The sequence below is a fragment of the Vanessa cardui genome, chromosome 10 (assembly GCF_905220365.1).
Source record: "Vanessa cardui chromosome 10, ilVanCard2.1, whole genome shotgun sequence".
NCBI classification, from domain to species: domain Eukaryota; kingdom Metazoa; phylum Arthropoda; class Insecta; order Lepidoptera; family Nymphalidae; genus Vanessa; species Vanessa cardui.
In genome coordinates, this window is record NC_061132.1 from 14,474,382 (window position 1) to 14,495,994 (window position 21,613).

The window sequence follows — 21,613 nt, forward strand, 5'->3', positions numbered from 1 at the left end:
CCTCTCCCTTCGAGGAGAAGGTTTGGAACATATTCCACCACGCTGTTCCAATGCGGGTTGGTGGAATACACATGTGGCAGAATGTCTATGAAATTTGTCACATGCAGGTTTCCTCACGATGTTTTTCTTCACCGCTGAGCACGAGATGAATTATAAGGACAAATTAAGCACATGAATCAGCGGTGCTTGCCTGGGTTTGAAACCGCAATCATCGGTTAAGATGCACGCGTTCTAACCACTGGGCCATCTCGACTCTTGGTCAAGAAGCTACGTCATTATGTAGTTGGGACACGGCCCTCAGTCTTCTGATTTCGTATGGAAGCAATTGGTTTCAGATAGTTGATGGAAATGGAAAGAGATCTCCCGAGGCTGCAGTTACTGTGAGGGTCCCTCGAGGATCAATTCTTGGTCCATTTATCTTCCTTCTTTGTATAAATGACCTACCACATCTCTTAAGCGATAAACTCGAGATAGTATTGTTTGCTGATGATACTTCATTAATATTTAAAATAAAAATACGTTTCCATATTTGACGATGTAAACAATGCTCTCTATGAAATAGTACATTGATTTAGTGTTAATAATTTAATGTTAAATAGTAAAAACACACAGTGTATTAAAATCACTACTCTCAATGTAAGATATGTCAAAACGAGTGTACTTTTAATTCGATGTTTTAGAATCAACAAAGTTCTTTAGCTCGACAGTAAGCTCCAAAAGACCCCCATGTAAATAAATTGGCGAACAGACATTTCTGTCGCCCATGCAGTAAAAAAAATTAAACTTGACTGATGTGGATACGACTCGCCTCATGTATTTAAGTTATTTCCTCTGTATGGCCTCCTACTCTGGGGTAATGCAGCTGACATTAATACCATTTTTGTACTGCAGAAAGATTACCTGTCCAAAAGATTCGTTAAGTTATTTAAATTTAAAGAAATTAAAGTTTCTCAATTTCTTTTTGATAACATTATGTAGGTACGCTAAAACATAAACGATTTTTTCTATAAATTGTTACATATATTCCATTAATAGTATGAACAAGAATAAACTTGTTACTCCAAGTACCGGATTACTCAGACTTAGTAACTGTTTTTTGGGCCATACGTTTTTACAAAAGGATTCCAGAAAACTTTTTACTTGGCTGCACACCTTGGGAATGAGATGATCGCCTCCAGGCGTTTCAAATTATTAAAATAGCTTTATTATTGTACATGTTACATGAAATTATAAAAAAATATATTGACTAGAGATGGACTAGAAAAATCAGTGGATAGGGCCAACCTAAAATGAGGTCCCGAAAAAGGAGAAGAGGGCGCCCCCACTTAAAAGATGAGAAGACGAACTTTTGAAATTGTTAAACAAAGACGATCATAATAGCTCAAGACAAAAAAATTGAGTGAGATACAGAACGCCTATACTCGTCGTGAGGTAGTTTAAATCAGATACAAAAATACTGTATTACTACTAATGAATTAAAGAGGCTTAAATAAAATGAACAAATCAATCTCCGTGGCAGTATTTTTCGTGGAAGAATTTTAAACCATCATAATTATTTAATCAATTAATTTCTTATCAATTTATTTGTATCCAATACAAATTGTTTAATGACAAATTACATTTGTATTTGATTGTGGCTGTTTTTTAATAGTATCATTTATTTGATAAAATAATTATTGTATTATAATGTGAATATTTTTCATCTTTATTATTACCTGAACACAAATAATTATGCTAATTGTACATATTGCATGACCTTGAAGTTTCCACGATAAATACAGGTGTTAACTCAAAAGAATTAAATAAATATTTTTTTCATATTTGTTAAGAGTTATATAAATCCCATCTTATTTTTTTTCTTTTATATAAATCAGGCTAATGGCTTACCTCATCATATGTAACCACCAACTATAGAATTTGGCCTTGTAGGAAATATTAACCAATTCCTTTTATCGTCCAAGATGCTTATAAGCTTTGGGTAAAGTAAAGTAAAGTAATAGCCTGTACATTTCCCAATGCCGAGATAAGGCCTCCTCTCCCATTAAGAAGAGGGTCTGGAACATCCAACACGCTGTTCCAATGCGGGTTGGTGAAATGCACATGTACCAGAATTTCGATGAAATTAGACACATGCAGGTTTCCTCACGATGTTTTCCTTCACCGCCGAGCACAGGATGAATTACAAACACAAATTAAGCACATGAATATAGTGGTGATTGTCTGGGTTTGAACCCGCAACCATCGGTTAAGATGCACGCGTTCTAACCATTGGACCATCTCAGATCGAAAGCTTTGGGTACTAGGATGTTATGTCCGTTGTAGGTACTTGTTACACTGACGTTTACCAACAGCAAAATTAATTTAGCTTTAAGTTGATTTGTTAAACATAATATCATTGGCTATTAAATAAATAAAAAAGTACAATATACCACAACAGAGTATGAGCTAAAAAATAAAACAATAATTTATATTAATGCATTTTTTTTTGTCATGCTTTAGTATTTTGAAGAAAAAACTATAACATAGTTTACACATTTATTCGGACAATTTTTTTTGGAAGAACCATGCCAAAGCCGATCTATCTCTGTGCTATCTCGTTACGTTTTAAAAGGAAATTATTTCTTGTAGGTTCTGAAAGAAATTGCTCACGTTTAATAAATGGAATAAGGTCTGAAATTACTCCTCAATAAGGAAAGCACTATTTGTCCATCAGTTGACCATAGCATGTTCATTTTTCTTACTGGTGGAGAGATCGCTTGATTCGATACAAATGTACATCATAATTAATTTTATCTATGTAAAGTCGGGGCAGCTAGCCTTATTAATGAAAAGTGAATACATAAGATATAAATATGAGACAACATCACATACATTACTCTGATCCCAATATAAGTAGCTGAAGCACTTGTGTTATGGAAAATCAGAAGTAACAACGGTACCACAAACACCCAGACCCAAGACAACATAGAAAACTAATGGTAATCTATCATCGACTCGGCCGGGAATCGAACCCGGAACCTCAGAGTGGCGTACCCATGAAAACCGGTGTACACACCACTCGACCACGGAGGTCGTCAAAATACATATATTAAATATCTAATAAAAGTAATATATTTATACAGCCTGTACATAAAATTATAGTTATTTATTCAAATGTGGGTCTGATTCGTATATCTATAACATATACCATTTCTATAATTTACTTCTGAGTCTGCATTGGCACGGGTTGAACTGTTGCTCATTGTTACCACGATGAAACATTTCCGGAAATTAAAAATACTTTTATCATTATTTGTATTAACAGTACATGCTGGTAAGTTATATATTTAAAGATACTGTATACAATATAGATTATATAGATAATTATAATAGAATTTGCGACATCCCTGTATAAGCATGAATATATGTAGACTTATAGTCTTATAATACTTACGAAAATTTCGGACTCCGCTCCTGAAAACTCTTAGTTTTTCATATAAGAAGATTCTGCAGATATTTAATTATCATTACAGTTCTTTAAAGAGCCTGTAAATACTTAAACTCTACTCCTCAAACCACGAGTCACAGATAATTAAATAATTTTGTTTAGCAACTATTTGATTTTTTTTTTAAATTATGGTTATATGAATAGATCTTCCTTGCGCTCCGAGGCAATACGAGGAGTCAGTAGTATGCGTCTGCAACACTACCTACTGTGATACAGTCACTAGAGAAGTACCGGACGGTGGTAATTATATAATGTACACGTCATCGAAGGTAACCATTTTGTTTTAATTTGATAATGAACGATAGTGACTGATGACTGAGTGAAATGACGAGGTGCTTGACGATACAAGATATATTTGGTCCATATCTGTGTTTGAATTTTTGATAATTACGTTTTGAAAGATGCAAGTGTATTGATAAAATTCATTCATTATCATTCATTCGCTCTCTAATAAATATTAATTTATTGAATATATAAGCTGAAGATTCCATAATCTAGCTGATATCGATCACTGAAATATTTTTGACCTTTTCAAGAAACAAAATGAACCCTTTACAGACATTAACATTTTTTTACAAGGCAAAGGTTTTTGGCAAAAATGTCAATACTAATGTATGTATTATTTTGTTTTCAGTCGGGTAAAAGATTCAGTAAAAGCTACGGTTCGACCCAAGCACAATCTTATATAAATGACAATGGTAAATATAATTATATCTTTTGAATTTCTATCGTTTTCCCACTTTTTCTACTACATCTTTATTAACATAAGAATTAATAACATTAAATGCTTGAACATATACAAATATGAACTAAAGTTACTGTACACATCTTGACCGCGTGCAATGGTGGCAAGAATGCCAGCAGCATTTCCCCGTTGAGTCGCAATTCCGATCCTCTGGGCAAAAAACGAACCAGCCCTCCTGTCATCAGTGGAGGCAACAATAATTATTTGCCTAACAGTAATCGTAAACTTCATTTTATAGAACACTTCGACATGGTCTTGGACATACAACCAGAAACGATGTATCAGACGATTGAAGGTTTTGGCGGGGCTGTTACCGATTCGGCTGGATTCAATTGGAAGAGCTTACCGCCTGCGGTACAACAGCATCTAATCAAGTAAATAGGACACCAGTATATTTTAGTTGACCAATATTTAACATTAACAACATAAGAGAAATTCTTTACTCAACAAAAGTTTAATCAAATTTTAAAGTTATGTATTGATTGAAGAATCTGTTTGGGTGGTTTAACTTTAAACCTATTCTATTACTTACTATTTATATATTTTAAAATCGACTAGTGTGTACAAAGGACTAGATTACAATTAGCTGTTTAAATATTAAATAACAATGGTTGTAGTGACTAGCTTATGTAGTATGTGTTCTGGTGATATTTCCTCCAAATATGATAACTAGGAGACCTTACTGGGGCGTTCACCAATTTTCTAAGAACTGACCATTATCGTGGTGCTCCATAATGCACTGCACTCGGATTTGTATTACCCCCAAATCTTTGAGATAAGCCACCCATCAAACTGTGATTATAAGTAGAAAAAATGTGCTCTCTGCACAGTCATGGATAATGTATAACACTAATAATAATTGAAAATGACTTTGGGTACAAGTAAGATACGATGTTAATGCTAATTTAATAACTGCCACAACATATTTTTTTTTGCTTAAAGCTCGTATTGCAGTGAAGACGGACTGGAATATTCAATGATTCGTGTCCCTAACGGTTCAACGGATTTTTCCACGCGTCCATACGCCTACAATGAGTACCCAGTTAACGACACAAAACTGACCAACTTTACTTTGGCCCCAGAAGACATCTTATACAAGGTAATTACATCATTTTTAAATTCCAATTTATAAATGCCATGTAATCTTAAAATCTATCTATCTATAATAATATTATAAGTGTGAAAGTAACTCTGTCTGTTAAGCTTGCTAAACCACTAAACCAATTTGACCTGAACTCCAACGATATAAGATATTTTTTATACCTAAAACCTAAGTGAAAACCCCTAACACATCATAGTTAAAATAAGTTAAAAGAAGTTGGTTAGATTCAGATGCAGGTTTCCTCACGATGTATTCTTTTACCGTCGAGCACACAAACTAAGCACATGAAAGTTGATTACTGCTTGTCAGGATTTGAACACGATCGGTTAAGTTCCACGCATTCTAACCATCTAATATATTAATATATTAAGATTCCATTATTAAGTGTGCCGTTTTATTTGTACCGGTAAATTCATTCATCATCAATTTTTTCTCCTCAAGGTCCCCATGATCCAGGCCTGTATGAAAGTAGCCAAACTTGACGTGGAAGTCGTCACAGCGACCTGGGCACCTCCCCGGTGGATGTCAATAAAGGAGGAGAGCTCAGGGTTCAAATATCTCAATGAAGATTACTATCAGGCGTACGCTGACTATCAGTGCAAGTGAGTACCTACAGGAACATTTTGTAACAATGTTGATAAGGAATGCTGTAACTTATTTTTATATATTACAGATAATTAAATAAAAAGAAATCAATAGATTCGCCTGACTAGGTTTTAAGGATACTTCACACGAATATTCCAAATTGGTAGGATTTCTCCTTTATATATTATAATATTATAAATGTGAAAGTAACTCTGTGTGTCTGTTTATCTGTCACTCTTTCACGACAAAACCGCTGAACGCAATTTGATGAAATTTGGTATGAAGCAAACTTGAACCAAGAAAAGTCATAGGCCACTTTTTTTGCCTAACACATGACAAACGACAAAAACGCGATCGAAGCCGGCGAATACTAGTACATGAATAATTGCCTTAATTATATTTATTAGAGGGTATTTACACTCCTTCATCAATTTAATGAACTTAAGTTATTAAATATTTTCTCAAACGCAGGCAAGCTTTCAACACGTGTCACAAATAGTGTTTATATCCAATCAAATTCGCGCTCAATTTAGCCACTATATCACAACAAGGAAATAATTGATTGGTGATTGAATAAGAGTGCCATTACTCTCGAATATGTCATACAAAGTATAAAATAATTGGCTGTAGCAATTACTGACATAGAATAAATTGCAGTCTCTATAGTCCCCATTGTCCCCTACAAAAATCAATTGGACTATTGCAACTTATTAGAAAATGGCTAGTCAACACATATCATTTTTGTTGATCAATGTTGTTAGATTATAAAAATGTAAAGTATCGTATGTGTGTTATATAATTAGTAATCATTCATAGTGGCTGGTAATACGAAAAATGTTTCGAGTTTCTTTTCAAGTCACTGACTGATAGTAAATAGCGAGAGTAATGTTTTCTTTAATTAATTTAAGCATTTTATTTTTTTATTTTCTTTTAGATTCGCCGAGCTTTACAACGAACAAGGTATAAGAGTATGGGGTCTATCGGCTGCAAATGAGCCACTGCTTCCGTTTTTATACGACGTTAAAGAAGAAACTCAACTTTGGTCTACAAAGAAAATGGTACTCACATCTGTCAATTTAATTCAAAATCACATTAGATAGACTTAAATGAACAAAGCAAAGTAACGGCGAGCAAAGTAACGGCAATTATTTCACTGTTCGCGCTCTCGAGGAAAAGATTTCGACATAATTCCGCCTCGCTAATCCAGTGCGAATTTGTTGTCACGTGGCAGTATTCTTATTTTTGTAAAATGTGTAGGTGAAAGAGCAAATAGGCCATCTGATGATAAGTCATTACCATCTTTCATGGATATAGCCGTAAGAAATATTAGCCGTTCCCCAAAACACCAATGTGTCATCAATTGGAAACTAAGATGTTATGTCCCTTGTGTTGGACTGACCGTTGTTATAATGACTTACACACTTCAAACCAGAACAGATAAATTCTGTTCGACGGTAGAATATGTGATGACTTGTTTGGGACTCAGGCGTACTTCCAGAAAGTCTTAAATATATAAACCAAGTAATATTATCCTTCCCCGAACATAAGATGAAATATAATTACATGGACAACTTAGTAATGCGAATTTGAATCCTTATTATCTTGGGTTACATAATGTAACTGAAAACTGAAACATATTAATAAATTGAAACTGTTATTTCAGTCGAAATTTCTGAAAAACAATTTAGGGCCTACAATAAGAAACTGTTCCGTTCGAGACATTCGTATACTGGCTGTGGATGATCAACGATTCGCTCTGCCACCTCTTTTTGAATCTGTAAGTATAACCATACTATTGTATAGAGCTGAAGAGTTTGTCTATTTAAACTGCCTAATCCTAGAGTGTACCAGATCAATATGAAAATTGTTTTTGCATTAGTGAGATATCTTACCAGAAACTTTCGCCTGTTCGCACAAGTCGAATCAGTTTTTGTGACCATGTGGCCGACATTTTACGGAAGATACTTGTATATTACAAATATATAAATAAATATGAGACAACATCACATACATTACTCTGATCCCAATGTAAGTAGCTTAAGCACTTGTGTTATGGAAAATCAGAAGTATCGACGGCACCACAAACACCAAGACCCAAGACAACACAGAAAACTAGTGGTAATCTATATCGGACGGGAATCAAACCCGGGACCTCAGAGTGGCGTACCCATGAAAACCGGTGTACACACCACTCGACCACGAAGGTCGTCTAAGGTCGTCTATATTATGTAATGCTCGAATCTTAACTGCGCAATGGGATGGTCCCGACGTGAAACCACCGTAGATAGTTTATTAATTGAATAAGGTTGACCCAGAGGACGATCATTATCACAGCTAGTTTAAATAATCAAATAAATATTACCAATAGTTTCAAACTAGAAAATGATAATACATACATCCAGCTATAAAGGTCTTGTATTCCTGGTGCTTTATTTCAGATCGCAGAAGATGAAGAAGTTCTGAAGTACATAGATGGTATAGCAGTGCATTACTATTTCGATGAAAGGACACCTCCCGCTATACTGGCAAGAATTAGTAAGAAATATCCGGACAGGTTCATCTTATCCACCGAAGCATGCGCAGGTATTGATATCTCATATTCTTGATTTCATTTCTCGAATTTAACATCAATATATTATTTCTTATTATGATAAGAAAATGTCTAAAAAATAAATTAAATTGATGATGAGTATCGCTAACTCCTTTCTATTCTCAATATCCCTTACGTTTGAAAGAGAGGCAAGTATGTGTTGCCAAATATCCGTTTCTGTCCCATTGTCATCATGTTTCATTGATTTTTTGAGACGTAAACACTGACACATCTATAATACTTTTGTATATATTTAGCTGTTTTTTGTATATGACAGGCAAATAGCCACCTAATGGGAAGTGGTCAACACAGCACTCATAGGCAATAGTGCAAAATGGTCGTGGTAAACATTCCTTCGCCAGTGCGTGACCAAGTTTAAGCTACTATGTTATGTCTTTTGTACCTATAGTTACACTGGCTCACTCACCCTTCAATCCGGATTATCCGGATAACACTGCTATAATATCTGATGAGTTTGAGGTACAGATGAGTTTGCACGAGCTCTAGCATCGAATCTTAAAGTAACTGTTTATATCAGTAAAAAATGTCAATGTACAAATCTTTTTGTCTTTGATTAGGACCCAAGGTTTTGAGCAGAAATATGCTGGAGGATTCTGCAGCAACAATCAGTATATAGTGTAATTAGTAGCACAATAATTCAATAGCGTTAATCATACATGCACCTCTGCTTTTTCCAGGATTCAAACCGACTGACATTCCCAAAGTAGACTTGGGATCGTGGGAAAGAGCCAAAATATACATCAAGGACATCCTTGAGGTAATTATGCATTTATAATTGCCTGCTCTTACATTGAACTACTTTTAGACTACAAGTTATTTCTACTGCCGATACGTGTCCATTTTTAAAGCCTTATTATCTGGACTAGAACTTATGGCTCCACGTTTGTCAATCTTTAAAGCCAGTAGTGGTCACTAGGTCAGTTAGGTGTTTATTCCGTAAATCCATCAAGGCAGAAAATGGGATAATTTAGGAAAAAAACATTGTTTTATTCGAGGAAGAATACTTTGTTTGCATTATTTCTGACGCTGCAGCAATTACGACATTATCACACATTGTTGATTTTAAGTAATGTCAAAATGAAAGTCACACAGTTCAGAACATGTGTGTATATCTTCGACATTATTTTCCAGAACCTGAACTACAATTTAGTGGCGTGGATAGATTGGAACATGTGTCTCAACAAGGAGGGCGGCCCGACGTGGGTGAAGAACTTCGTCGACTCCCCGGTCATAGTGGACGCCCCGAACGAGGAGTTCCTCAAGCAGCCGACCTTCTACGCGATGGGGCATTTCTCCAAATTCATACCGAGATTTTCTAGAAGAGTTCGAGTTTCGAAAGTGTTCCCGACCGAGGATTTGGACGTGTAAGAACATTTAACCCTTTAATTTTATTGTTAAACTCAAATCGAATCAGAATATATATCTTTGACATGAAAGTAATCTTAGCAACCCTGCCGATTAAATAAAAAATAAATAATAAGACTTACGGTGATACGTGGTGGCGATTATGGTAATTAAATGTTCTCATTATTATAGTCAATATGGCAAATCACGAGTACTATGTTAAATTCTGAGTATAATGATACAGAATAGCTCTACAAATAATAATTATTTCACAGGCAAGACATCCAAGCGTTGGAGCAAAGCCACTACGATACGGTCGCCTTCCTGACACCAAACGACTCCATCGTTGTTGTCATCCACAATGAGTAAGTTGAAAACATATATAGAGAACCCGAGTAGTTAATGTAGTGGTCAGTTTATAAGGCTGCAGATCCCAAGGTTCTGGATTCAAATCCCGAGTGGGTTACATTAAAATTTTGGGTTATGTAATCCACGTCATATGTGTAAATATGTCTGACGTTATCTAACGATCGAAGTTTTACGCTTACTCCTCTAATCCCCGAACTTCTATGTTAAGGATTATTAGCATTATTGTTTACATTTAATTGGAATTCGCAGTACGCATCTTGCACCGAGATATAATATGTTTACATACCAAAGAAATAAGATTAAAAAAAGATACTAAAACGACTGCAACAATACACGAATAAATTAAAGAATTAGTTTTACTTGGTGGTAGAGCTTTGTGCAAGCCCGCCTGGGTTGGTACCACCCCCTCATAAGATATTCTACCGCTAAACAACAGTACGCAGTATTGTTGTGTTCCGGTTTGAAGGGTAAGTGAGCCAGTGAACTACAGGCACAAGGGACATAGCATCTTAGTTCCCAAGGTTGGTGGCGCATTGACGATGTAAGGAATAGTTAATATTTCTTACAGCGTCATTGTGTACGGGTGATGGTGACCACTTACCATCAGGTGGCCCATATGCTCGTCCGACAACCTCTTCCACAAAAAAAACACACACACATATATTGTTTACTATGATTATACTTAGTAAGCTTTTCTTACGATAACTAAACAATTCATCATCATAACAATAATTTTGTTAAACATACATTTATTTTCCACACAGGGCAAAAGAAACAAAATCAGCTAAGATTCGCGTTGGCCAGCAAGAACTCTTCGTCAAGTTGGATGCTGAATCTATCTCAACCATCGAAGTTGCATACTTAGATTGATTTTTCTAAATTAAATCCTATGTATGTATATTTTTAATGTACAGTATGTTCGGGCAAAATAAACGATATTTGAAATAAAGCTTGTTAATATTTTGACTACTGGCGACATTAAATGACGCCATTTTGAATTGAGAATAATTCTACGAAATTACAATTGACATCGGTATTAGAATAAATTGTTTGAGGAAACACTTTATCTATATATAAACGAATCAACAAATAACAGAAGAAGCATTATGTCATCTGATAGTAAGACATAATGTGTCTGAAATTTGGCTCCATGTAGGAAGCAACGGGGTAGAATATATTAATTATCCTCAAGAGTAGATGTCGCCTTTGCTCAAAAGTGTGTCTTTGCCAATAACTTTGAATTGGCTTTTATGAATAACAAATACATATTTAAAAAGCTGAAAGGATTTCGATTGAGCCATTGTTCCGTTCGATCTTGGAGTCCAGCATAAATTTTGCATAGTAAAACTTACCCCAACATACACAGTAATATATTCTTCCTCAAACAAATATATAGTATAGACCGCGTCGTGTAAAAAATTGAAATAAATAACAGTTAAATAAAAATTTTGGAAATGATTGAAATAGTAACCCAAATATATTACACACATGTTTCTGTACCAATTTAAAATCTGACGCAAAACAACAATACATAGTATTAATGTGTTCCTGTTTAAAAGGTGGGTGAGCCAGTGTAACAAAAGACACAAGGGACATCAAATCATCAAAGTTCCATCATTGAAGTAGTTCCATGATCGTACTGATATATCATATAAATCTGCTGGTGTAAATGGAATAAATGACCGTGATGATGACCATGATGTTTGTGATGTTTGTAATGTTCTAAAACTGGCATACTTTTTTGTAAATTGAAGAAATAAGTGAAAAAAATAATGTAATAAATGTAGGGTAAAATAAATAATAACATAAAATTTCATTTTGAAAATTAATGTAATTTTGCTGCATTGTGTAGTAACCTCGGTTATAGAGAGTAACAACCAAATAGAAATACACGTAACGTACGCTAAAGGAATTACATTTTCGCGACGTAGAGCAGTTATGACGGCATGAAAGAGCTTCCTGGCATTAACGATCGCAGCATACGCATCGAACTAATCCCAATGCAAACACTACTCCCCAATAGTTGTTGCACTTCAAACATAATACGAAATGCCTCAACAATTTATATTTATTAACATTGTTAAGTACCCACCCAAACAGACGAGAAGTTGTCATAAAATTCAATCTAATTCAAATATATAAACAATGTTATGTTAAATTAGGAGAATTTACTTATCAGCTTAAAGATTTAGCACTCTATTTATTAAACACTTCGAGGTGGAACAAATCGACTGCTGATCGGAGTACTGATGACGCTCTTGAAGCGATGTTCGAGCCAGAGGCACTGGACGAAGACCTGGAGTGCTGGACAGGCTTCTCTGTCTCCCAGAAACTTAAGGCGAATGCTAACTCCGCCCAGAATGCTTCTGATGGTGTCATCTGTAAGCCAGAGTTACAGATAATTATTGTAAACACGACTTCACTAACAGCCTCTCTTACAAAGGCGTACAATATTAAATCTAAAATGGGTACAAAATATCAGCAGCACTTATGGTTTAATAGAAATATATCAGACCACTATCAAACTATCCGTCAGCTAGAAAAACTAGGATCAATTTCATGCTAGATTAATAAAATTTATCAATTAATGAGGTTTGAATTTATTGTTTGAAAGTATCAAGATCTGACATAGTTCGACTGTGCTTAGGCAGTTTATTAAAACCATGAGAGTCTTATACTTATCTTGTTATTTAACTTGACCTATGAGATAAAAGCTCAACAGCTACGAAGTATTTTGATGAATGAAAATTTGATATTTAAACTTTCATATTGCATAAAGATAAATGATTTATATTTTATTAAGATAGTGAATTATCGAATGGGACTAGGGTGATATGTAAGTGAGCCAATATAATTATATGTACGTGATATGATTTAATGGTTATAATGGTAGTTTAAAGGCATATATACTTGCAGTGCAAGTGCATACCATTGTTTGTGAGAGAAAATCGTTCATGATAAATAGTTATTGAAAACCAGTTTAGCTGGAAGGACAGAACTGATAAAAATCATTTAAAGAATAGCCGCGGCTGAGTGATCAAGTGTAAGAGCAATAGGGTATCATGGCTGTCCAAATAATGAGGAATATTTTCAGTTACAAAACATAGAATAATATAATGATAATTGTATAACCTTCTGCTCCACGGCGACGTCTCTGATGTGCCAGAGGAATTCGAAACCTCCCATCGCAGCTGCCATCCCACATCCTATTCCTAAGACAACAAAAACACCGCCCACGTTGTCCACTCCCAATTCGCCCGCACTCGTTCCCTCCTCACTGGCTTCTTCAGACTAGAAATAAAAACAGTAACTCAGGGACATTTTCCTCTTTTTTTGCTTAATCAATATCTTTTATTCCAAGTTTGTCAGAAATAGATCGCTCTCTTATCGAAATGATAGAATTTACTTTAGATTGTAATTATACAATAAGACAATCCTATTATATTCAATATTAGCTGTACCCGCTACCTTGTACACGTTTGAAATTAACAAAAAAAATGTCAGTGTAGCCTAAGTTACGCCTTATTATATCAGCTCTCTGCCAGTGAAAGTCCCGTCAAAATCGGTCCAACCGTTCCAGAGATAACAAATATGCTTGAAGCATATGCTTTGGACTTATAAGTCGATTTCAAGTATTGGTCTAAATTTCTCTGTGATATATTTATAGAGAATATATGCTTAATTACATATAAATATGTTATATAGATGTGAACTTCCAAACCGTTGTTATTTCGTCGAGTCCTATGCCCTAAGGTTGTCTGGACGAGATCCCTCAATCTGAGTAATATCGCCTTTATAAATATTTCCTAACTTTAGTTATAGCTGTATTTTTTAGGTACAATAAGGAGTATATTAATGTATTGTATTTACCGCACAAGCTTCTTCGTCTGTAAGTTTCCACCAACGGTTTTTCAGTTCCACTAGCTTCCCACTCTCTGCTAGTTTCAACACCGCGTTGTCCACTGCTGTACGATATGAGGCAACTAAAATATAGAACAAAGCATTTTATTCACTTACTACACAATTTATATGTAATTAACATATTATTAGCTCATAGATTTTCGGAAGGAAGAGAGGAATTGCGATCAAAGCAGATATTAAGAAAATATACAACTATTTATTGACTTCTTGAATACTAGTAGTCCCCGTGGCTTCGCTCCATTTTAGGGTGTTGGTTATCAAGTGATAGGCAAAAACAGTAGCCCATATGCTTTCTTGGAGTTTGCTTCGATTTAAATTTCATCAAATTCGGTTCAGCGGTTTGGTAGTGAAAGATCAGACAGACAAACAGAGTTATGTGTCACACCTATGATATAATATAGATTAAATTTAAGTTACTTTGAAACAAAAACATATTATTTTGGTCAGTTATTTTCAAATTTATATGGAACATGTATTGTACATGATTTAAATTGCCAATGAAGATTGTTTTAAATCGGGAATGTAATAAAAATAGCTTACAGAATGGCATAGCTATGCCGTATCCTTTGGAGTCGAGGAGACCTCCGACTTGCATCAAGTCGCAATGTCTTTCCAACTGGTATTCAATGGCTGTGGACTCCATCAAGTACGCGTACGATCTCTTGCTCTTTAGCACCCTGTCTACTCCTTCATCGTTATTTTTAACGAAGACTGATGGTCGTGCAGACTCCATAGCCGCCCACATTCTTTGGTATATAGAGACATTTGAGCGCTACAAATATAACGAAAAATAAATCAAATCAATTTAATTCAAGTATATTTCCCAATAAAGCGTTTTTGAATCTACGTTTAACATTACTGTCTTAAAAAGTGAGATTAAATAACCATAATTTTCTTCACCGAATATCGATCTGTCTTTAGAGTTTGAGTTTGAGTTTTATACCAATTATAGCTTCGTAAATGTTGGTAAGTATATCTAAAGCTCTCTTCATACCCTAACTGTAACAGTCTGATAAGAAAGATGAAGTGGAAAAATATCAAATTCGTAACAAGATGAGATACCAGACAGTTAGATGAATAACTTATCAAAACACCTGTACAAGCCACGAGACAGCTTATGCATTATAATTATATTTAAAAGCATGATATATCTTCAAACTTATTAAACGAATCTAATATTTCAACGATACCAATGTACAACTATCTTAAGCTGGTAATGAAAAAACATACCTTAAAAAATGAAGACGTGGAACCTCCTTTCAACGTCCCATACTTGATTTTAGTTTGCATCGCTAAATCCTCCGCGCTCTTGATGGAGTCATCCATAGCTGCATTAGTAAGGAAAGCAGCGAGGTTGGCCGTATAAGATGAGCACATGATAAGAGCAAAAAACCACCACATTCCACATACCCAGCGTGTCGAATAACCTCTAAGATCATTAAAAGAATGCACAAATTAATAAAGATTTTGTTGAGCTACTAATGCTGAACCATATTGACAATTTTATAGGTACTTACTTCGGCAAAATGTCAGAACCTTGAGTCATAATAGATCCAACAGTCAGCCAGCAGGAATTTTTAATATGCCATATATTTTCCAACTCCTCGGGAGATTTGTCGCAAGGGTGAGGATTCTCCCAATCGTTTGGGGCAAGCCTGTTATTTGAAATTGAATCATATTATTATTGTATTAAAGTTAATATTCGAAACAAAAAAATAATTTGTAGTAAAACCTTATTACCTCGCTAAAATGTGTAATAAAAGTGACACCATCAGGTATGCTGCAGCCATATAGATCCAGACATCGACAGAAAATGGCTTAAGAAAGGAGAACAGTTCCGGCTCTGGAGGCGTGGGTTTCGAATACAAGATACTAATTCCGAGAGTCATGAACGGCGTCGTAAAGTCCACTGCGGCTCTTCGTTCGTATGTTATAGTCAGATCACATATAGCCAAATCTGCTTTCTAGAAAGAATAAGTTATGTATAGTATTGTTACCTAATTAGCTTTATTGTGCGTAACTTTTGTGATTCAGTGTTGGACCACTTATAAATATGAGATGAGATTGCTCTTTCGAATGAGGTATAACTCGAATTCATTAAAAATGAAATAGGTAATTAAGATGATAATGAAGGTAACACAAAAAAGAAGGGAGAAATAAGGGAGAAGTTGCTTATTACAATAACCGCCACTTATTAGAACAAAGATTTGAAGAGCGAGATGAACATCACGATGAAGATGATGAATTAATGTTTGACGTCATGAATTGATATCCAATTCAAAAACAAATATCTGTGCTAGATATGTAAATTAGACGATGATTAGAAGTTGTTATATATTTATATGTTCATCATGATTGTGTGAAATTTATAGGAGTATAGTATACAGCGTATCTTTAAATGAATACTACAAACCCTTTCCAAGAGATGACCAATCAGACCGTCCCATTTCCTGGTATCTTTATTATACGAGCCGTACAAGTTTCCCGGTACAATTTCAAATTCGTAATTTAAATGCAAAGTTTCTTTTAATATTTCGTGAATGAGATCTTTTGAGTATCCTTCGTATCGATCATTTCCGGTCAATACTTCGCCTTCCGCTGGTACCTTTTCGACCAAATATGGAGCTCCAATACGCGACACAACTCGGAATGTTTTATTCTGCCATTTTTCAGCTAAAAGATCTGACACTTCATTTGCAGTTCGGAAGGGAATGAACCCAGACTCGGCCGTCCATTTCGCAATACTATTGAAACCACTGTTGGACAATTCCATTATTTCAACATTAAAATTAGTTCTTTCGCCGGTCGTGTTATCGATAGTTATAAAGCCAGTGATGCCTGTTATTGGATTCTAAAACAAAGTGAAATAAAAATAATTAAGGATCTCTTCTTCGTCAGTACATCCCGCATCCTGATCTATTAAACATAATTCATACACTATTAATAGACATTATTAGCTCTAATTGTGAGAAAGATATAGCTTTTTCATTTTAGTGCAAACAGACAAATTTTGCATAGTCCGTCTCTATTGTAAATCGAAATGAAGTTTTTCTGAGTATTTCAAAGCTCTGTCTTATGTTTTAAAATTTCCAATGATTGTCTGTTACAAGTATATAGTTATATTACCGTAAGCAAGTGGTTATGGAATTCCTCTCCGACATCCCACTTCGTATCCGAATTGCACTCAATTCCCTGTGCTTCGATCTTGAACCCATCCGGAGCACTTTCTATAGCATCAGTTAGAAGCCTTGCTGCGTCACTAGCCAAAGCAGCTTCGACCTAAAAGTTTGTAACTTCATCAGAATCATTTGTTTGATTTTGTTAATGGTTTTCTCTTGTACTTATTTCATACTTTATTATTTTAAGTAGGTTGATAGAGAGACAAATAACAAACCTAATGGTGAGTGGTCACTTTTTATCATCGACAGTATCTCTATAACAATATTATACATTATTAACATCAGCAGTTCATTATCAACCTACAGAACATTATTCTTTTGTGCCCGTCGTGACAATGCCACAATCATACTTCACCGGAACACAAGAATATTTAGCTTTGGTGTTTAGCTATACAATATGTCATTGGTACACGATTGGGCTTCCTCTGAGTACTAGCATACTGTCTTCTCATATTTGTCGTTATGACTTTGGACAATAAATATTGGACAACATCACATACATGACTCTGATCCCAATGTAAGTAGCTAAAGCACTTGTGTTATGGAAAATCAGAACTAACGACGGTACCACAAACACTCAGACCCAAGACAACATAGAAAACGAATTAACTTTTTCTTCATCGACTCGACCGGCAATCGAACTCGGTACCACTACTCGACCACGGAGGTCGTCATTGTCGACTGTATGATAATGAATAAAAACTATATATATCATTACTTTTTTTCAAATATAAAATACTTGCATTGGTTTAAAATTTTAAACCAAACTTACGGTAATTTCATGTGTCTGCCTTGGAATTTTAACATCAGACGATGTCCTCGCCTTCCAGTCAGCGAGATACGATCGTGTCCTCGAATCCGAATGGTCGAATATCCTCAAGCACGTGACGTTCGATAGTCCGTGTCTCAACTCTTGCAGATCTAACGTGTGTGCATCCAGTGACATGAGTATGTAACTCTGGATTATTACATTTCTTTTAATAATTAGTACTTTTACATAAACGAAGAAACAAAGACTACTTATATTTTAGGAAAATTATAAAGCAGCAGTTTCTGTTTATTATTTAGGTAGCTTATAGGTATGTTTGTATTAGCGTAAAAGTATTTTTTAAATCAACAATATTGTAAGTAATAAATGGCCTATTACGACGCTGCTCCTATACAGTTTGGTGCATACAAATTTGGCAGATTATCATTTGACTCATGGAGGTTTCCGCATGATGTTAACTCTCAACGGCAAGCACGGAGTGAATTATCAAAACAAAGCACAGGATTTTAGTGGACCTTGCCCAGGTTTAAAGCCGCTGCGTTCAGTTAAGAGAAGAGTTAAGTTGTATGATCTAGTAAAATTATTCTCTACAACAAATTTTCATCAATTTTCCACTCTGAAGAGAAACTTTTTAGATGGCATACATTAATTAGTAGGTGTTACATGATAGAAAAGAAAGAAATGAAAGAAACAGTAAGAGAAAGAGTTGCCAGAGGTTGCAGATTTTAAGAAGTTTCACTTCTGCGCTGCAGGGGGTTTTTATTATATTGAAGTTAAACATCATCTCACCATGTAATCTTCAAAGAACTTAACTTCGAATGCTTGTCTCAAATATTCCAAGATCCTGTCGGATGGGCAATCGATAACCACCCTGGTCACTCCAAATGCTTTCAAGGACTTCAATAGTTGGCGATTGTCTTCACCGGGTTTTAACCTACGCACTAACCACTTGTGGTCAGGTTCAGCGTGTTTGAATATTTCTTGTAATCTCATGAGTCCTGCAAAATATATTAGATTGGAAATCAACGTGAATATGTAACTGATATTCTGACTAGATATTAGAATATATTGATATATATCCTATTAAAATATTATATTTACTTGGTGGTAGGGCTTTGTGCTAGCCCGTCTGGGTAGGTACCTCCCATTCATCAGTTATTACCGCCAAATAACAGGATTCAGTATTGTTTCGTTCCAGTTTAAAGGGTGAGTGAACCAGTGTAACTAAAGGCACAAGGGACGTAACATCTTAGTTCCCAAGGTTGGTGGCACATTGACGATGTAAGGAATAGTAAATATTTCTTACAGCTTCATTGTCAATGAGTGATGGTGACCACTTACCATCAGGTAGCCTATATGCTCGTCCGCCAACCTATACTAAAAAAAAGATTATATACCTTGATCATCATCATATAGTAGAGTATAACTTTTCCAATCGTTATCCTTTATGAAAAGTGCGACCGCTTTCGACAGGGCGACGGCTTCGGGATACAAGTTAATGCCTGGTGGAGAAGGGCGTTCCAAACCTCTGACAGGGGTTGGTCTCCATACTGCCTAGAATATTTTTAACGGCCTTAGTATGTTACAAGAAATAATACCAAAACTTTAAATCATTATGAACATCTGACATTTCTCAAAAATTAGCAACATTAAAATTATAATATATGAGTTGGTTCCAACAGATGGCCAAGATTGGCAACGGGCGCTCATTCATTAAATCAAATGAAAAAGCGCGCTTTCCCGGCTTCCTGTTATGCACTTCCGTTCCTTTACTTATAAGAAATGACCCACACATGTTGCATCCAAGCGAGGCAGAAGTTTTGGTATAAGTATCTGTATATCAGGCAAACAAAGATACAGGCATTTTTGTATATGGACATCTAAAAATTTTCTTCAAAAATGGTAAATGAATCTCACTTGAATATGAGGTACATTAGCCGCGCGACAATGCGCTTCCACAGCATCAGCAGAAGTGGGATCAGTCGGGCCGAAGATGGCAACTACACCCGACGCTAGCAGCTTGCACGCTGTCAAAACAATGGTATCAACATTAATGTCATTTATTCCAGCATTTACAGAGACCAAGCGAATTTCTTGAATGAGTCGAGATGACCCAGTGGTTAGAACGCGTGCATCTTAACCGATGATTGCGGGTTCAAACCCAGGCAAGCACCGCTGATTCATGTGCTTAATTTGCCTTTATAATTCATCTCGTGCTCAGCGGTAAAGGAAAACATCGTGAGGAAACCTGCATGTGACAAATTTCATAGAAATTCTGCCACATGTGTATTCCACCAACCCGCATTGGAACAGCGTGGTGGAATATGTTCCAAACCTTCTCCTCAAAGGGAGAGGAGGCTTTTAGCCCAGCAGTGGGAATTTACAGGCTGTTGTTGTTGTTGTTGTAAGCGAATTTCCGAAACACTTACTACAATAACAATACTGAAAGCTCATTAGTCGTTCAGAGCATGATTCGCTGTTATCGACCAATGATCATTCAGAATAAAATTAAATAATTAAATTTCAGAAATTAGATGATAGAATCAAAGAGTTTACTTACAGGCTTTCGATGCCGCGAAGCTATCGCCGAAGGGAGTGTATATTATTTTCATGACGAAATTGTAATGCTCGCTTTCTATCGATGCTCGGGCAAGTGCCGACGCGAAGGCTATTTCAGTAACTGTATTTGGTGGCAATATTACACCTATACGGCAATAAAAAAATAATTAATACTAATTAACTATAAAGCCTTTTCCAATCGTAGTAGAGATAAATATAAATCAAGCCCCCCGGTGTTGTATATGTCTATGGGTAATAACTTTCCATCAGGTGAGCCTCCTTCTCATTTGCCACTTATCATATAAAAAAGATAAATAAACTACGTTGACCTTGAAGTGAAATGATATCATTGGTAAAGGTATTAAACAATCCCTGGAATCTGTGAAACAGTGGCATTTTAATGTAGCGACGTTCTTATTTGATGTTTGGAAGTAAAATTAATGCGCAGTGATTAACATCAATGATTTAGAGTGTTATACAGGAAGGCTAGTGGATGTCGTGTGATACTTCGCGTTTATTCGAAAGATTTTTTAGCAATTTCGAAATCACTTTTTGTTTTTATTTCATTTAATTGAAAACTGCGTTTGAATCTACGTCTACGTTTTAAATTGTCGACAACAATTAATTTTTTTTTTACGTTTTCACGATACCATAATCGTCCCATAATCAGAGAAACAAAAATCGGCTTACGCTATTACTATATAAAAGAAACATACATTAAAGAAAGTGCAAATCTACAGTATAGATTTGGACTTTCGTTGTGAATATACAGTAATTAATATAGTATATACCTAGTTATTTGTAAATAAATGAATATAAAATAATAATATTACACCTGTTTTCATTCTTACCTATATTGATGGTGGTTTTTAGGGTTTCGAAATTCCGGAACGCACATTTAATCTCCCCAAACTCCAACAGACATAACACGAGTATGAAACG

The 21,613-nt window shown here is 35.3% G+C and overlaps 2 protein-coding genes across 2 annotated transcripts; one reads left to right on the plus strand and one right to left on the minus strand.

Annotated features, from left to right (window-relative positions):
• The first annotated feature begins 3,186 nt into the window (after positions 1-3,186).
• LOC124532881 (lysosomal acid glucosylceramidase-like) lies at positions 3,187-11,196 on the plus strand. The gene is made up of 13 exons (XM_047107995.1): positions 3,187-3,313; positions 3,632-3,756; positions 4,122-4,185; positions 4,471-4,606; positions 5,175-5,331; positions 5,776-5,936; positions 6,854-6,977; positions 7,583-7,696; positions 8,358-8,502; positions 9,208-9,287; positions 9,662-9,894; positions 10,150-10,239; positions 11,008-11,196. The coding sequence occupies exons 1-13, from the start codon at positions 3,253-3,255 to the stop codon at positions 11,111-11,113; spliced, it is 1,596 nt and encodes a 531-aa protein (XP_046963951.1). The 5' UTR covers positions 3,187-3,252; the 3' UTR covers positions 11,114-11,196.
• A 1,140-nt stretch (positions 11,197-12,336) lies between these two features.
• Positions 12,337-21,613, minus strand: LOC124533274 (glutamate receptor ionotropic, kainate 2-like). The gene is made up of 15 exons (XM_047108484.1): positions 21,523-21,613; positions 20,673-20,816; positions 20,030-20,139; positions 19,510-19,666; positions 18,902-19,110; positions 18,116-18,301; positions 17,291-17,443; positions 16,578-17,015; positions 15,905-16,128; positions 15,682-15,819; positions 15,395-15,593; positions 14,705-14,936; positions 14,114-14,226; positions 13,376-13,534; positions 12,337-12,622 (listed from the first exon to the last, which is right to left on the minus strand). Exons 2-15 carry the CDS (start codon positions 20,722-20,724, stop codon positions 12,440-12,442), a joined length of 2,553 nt encoding a protein of 850 aa, XP_046964440.1. The 5' UTR covers positions 20,725-20,816; positions 21,523-21,613; the 3' UTR covers positions 12,337-12,439.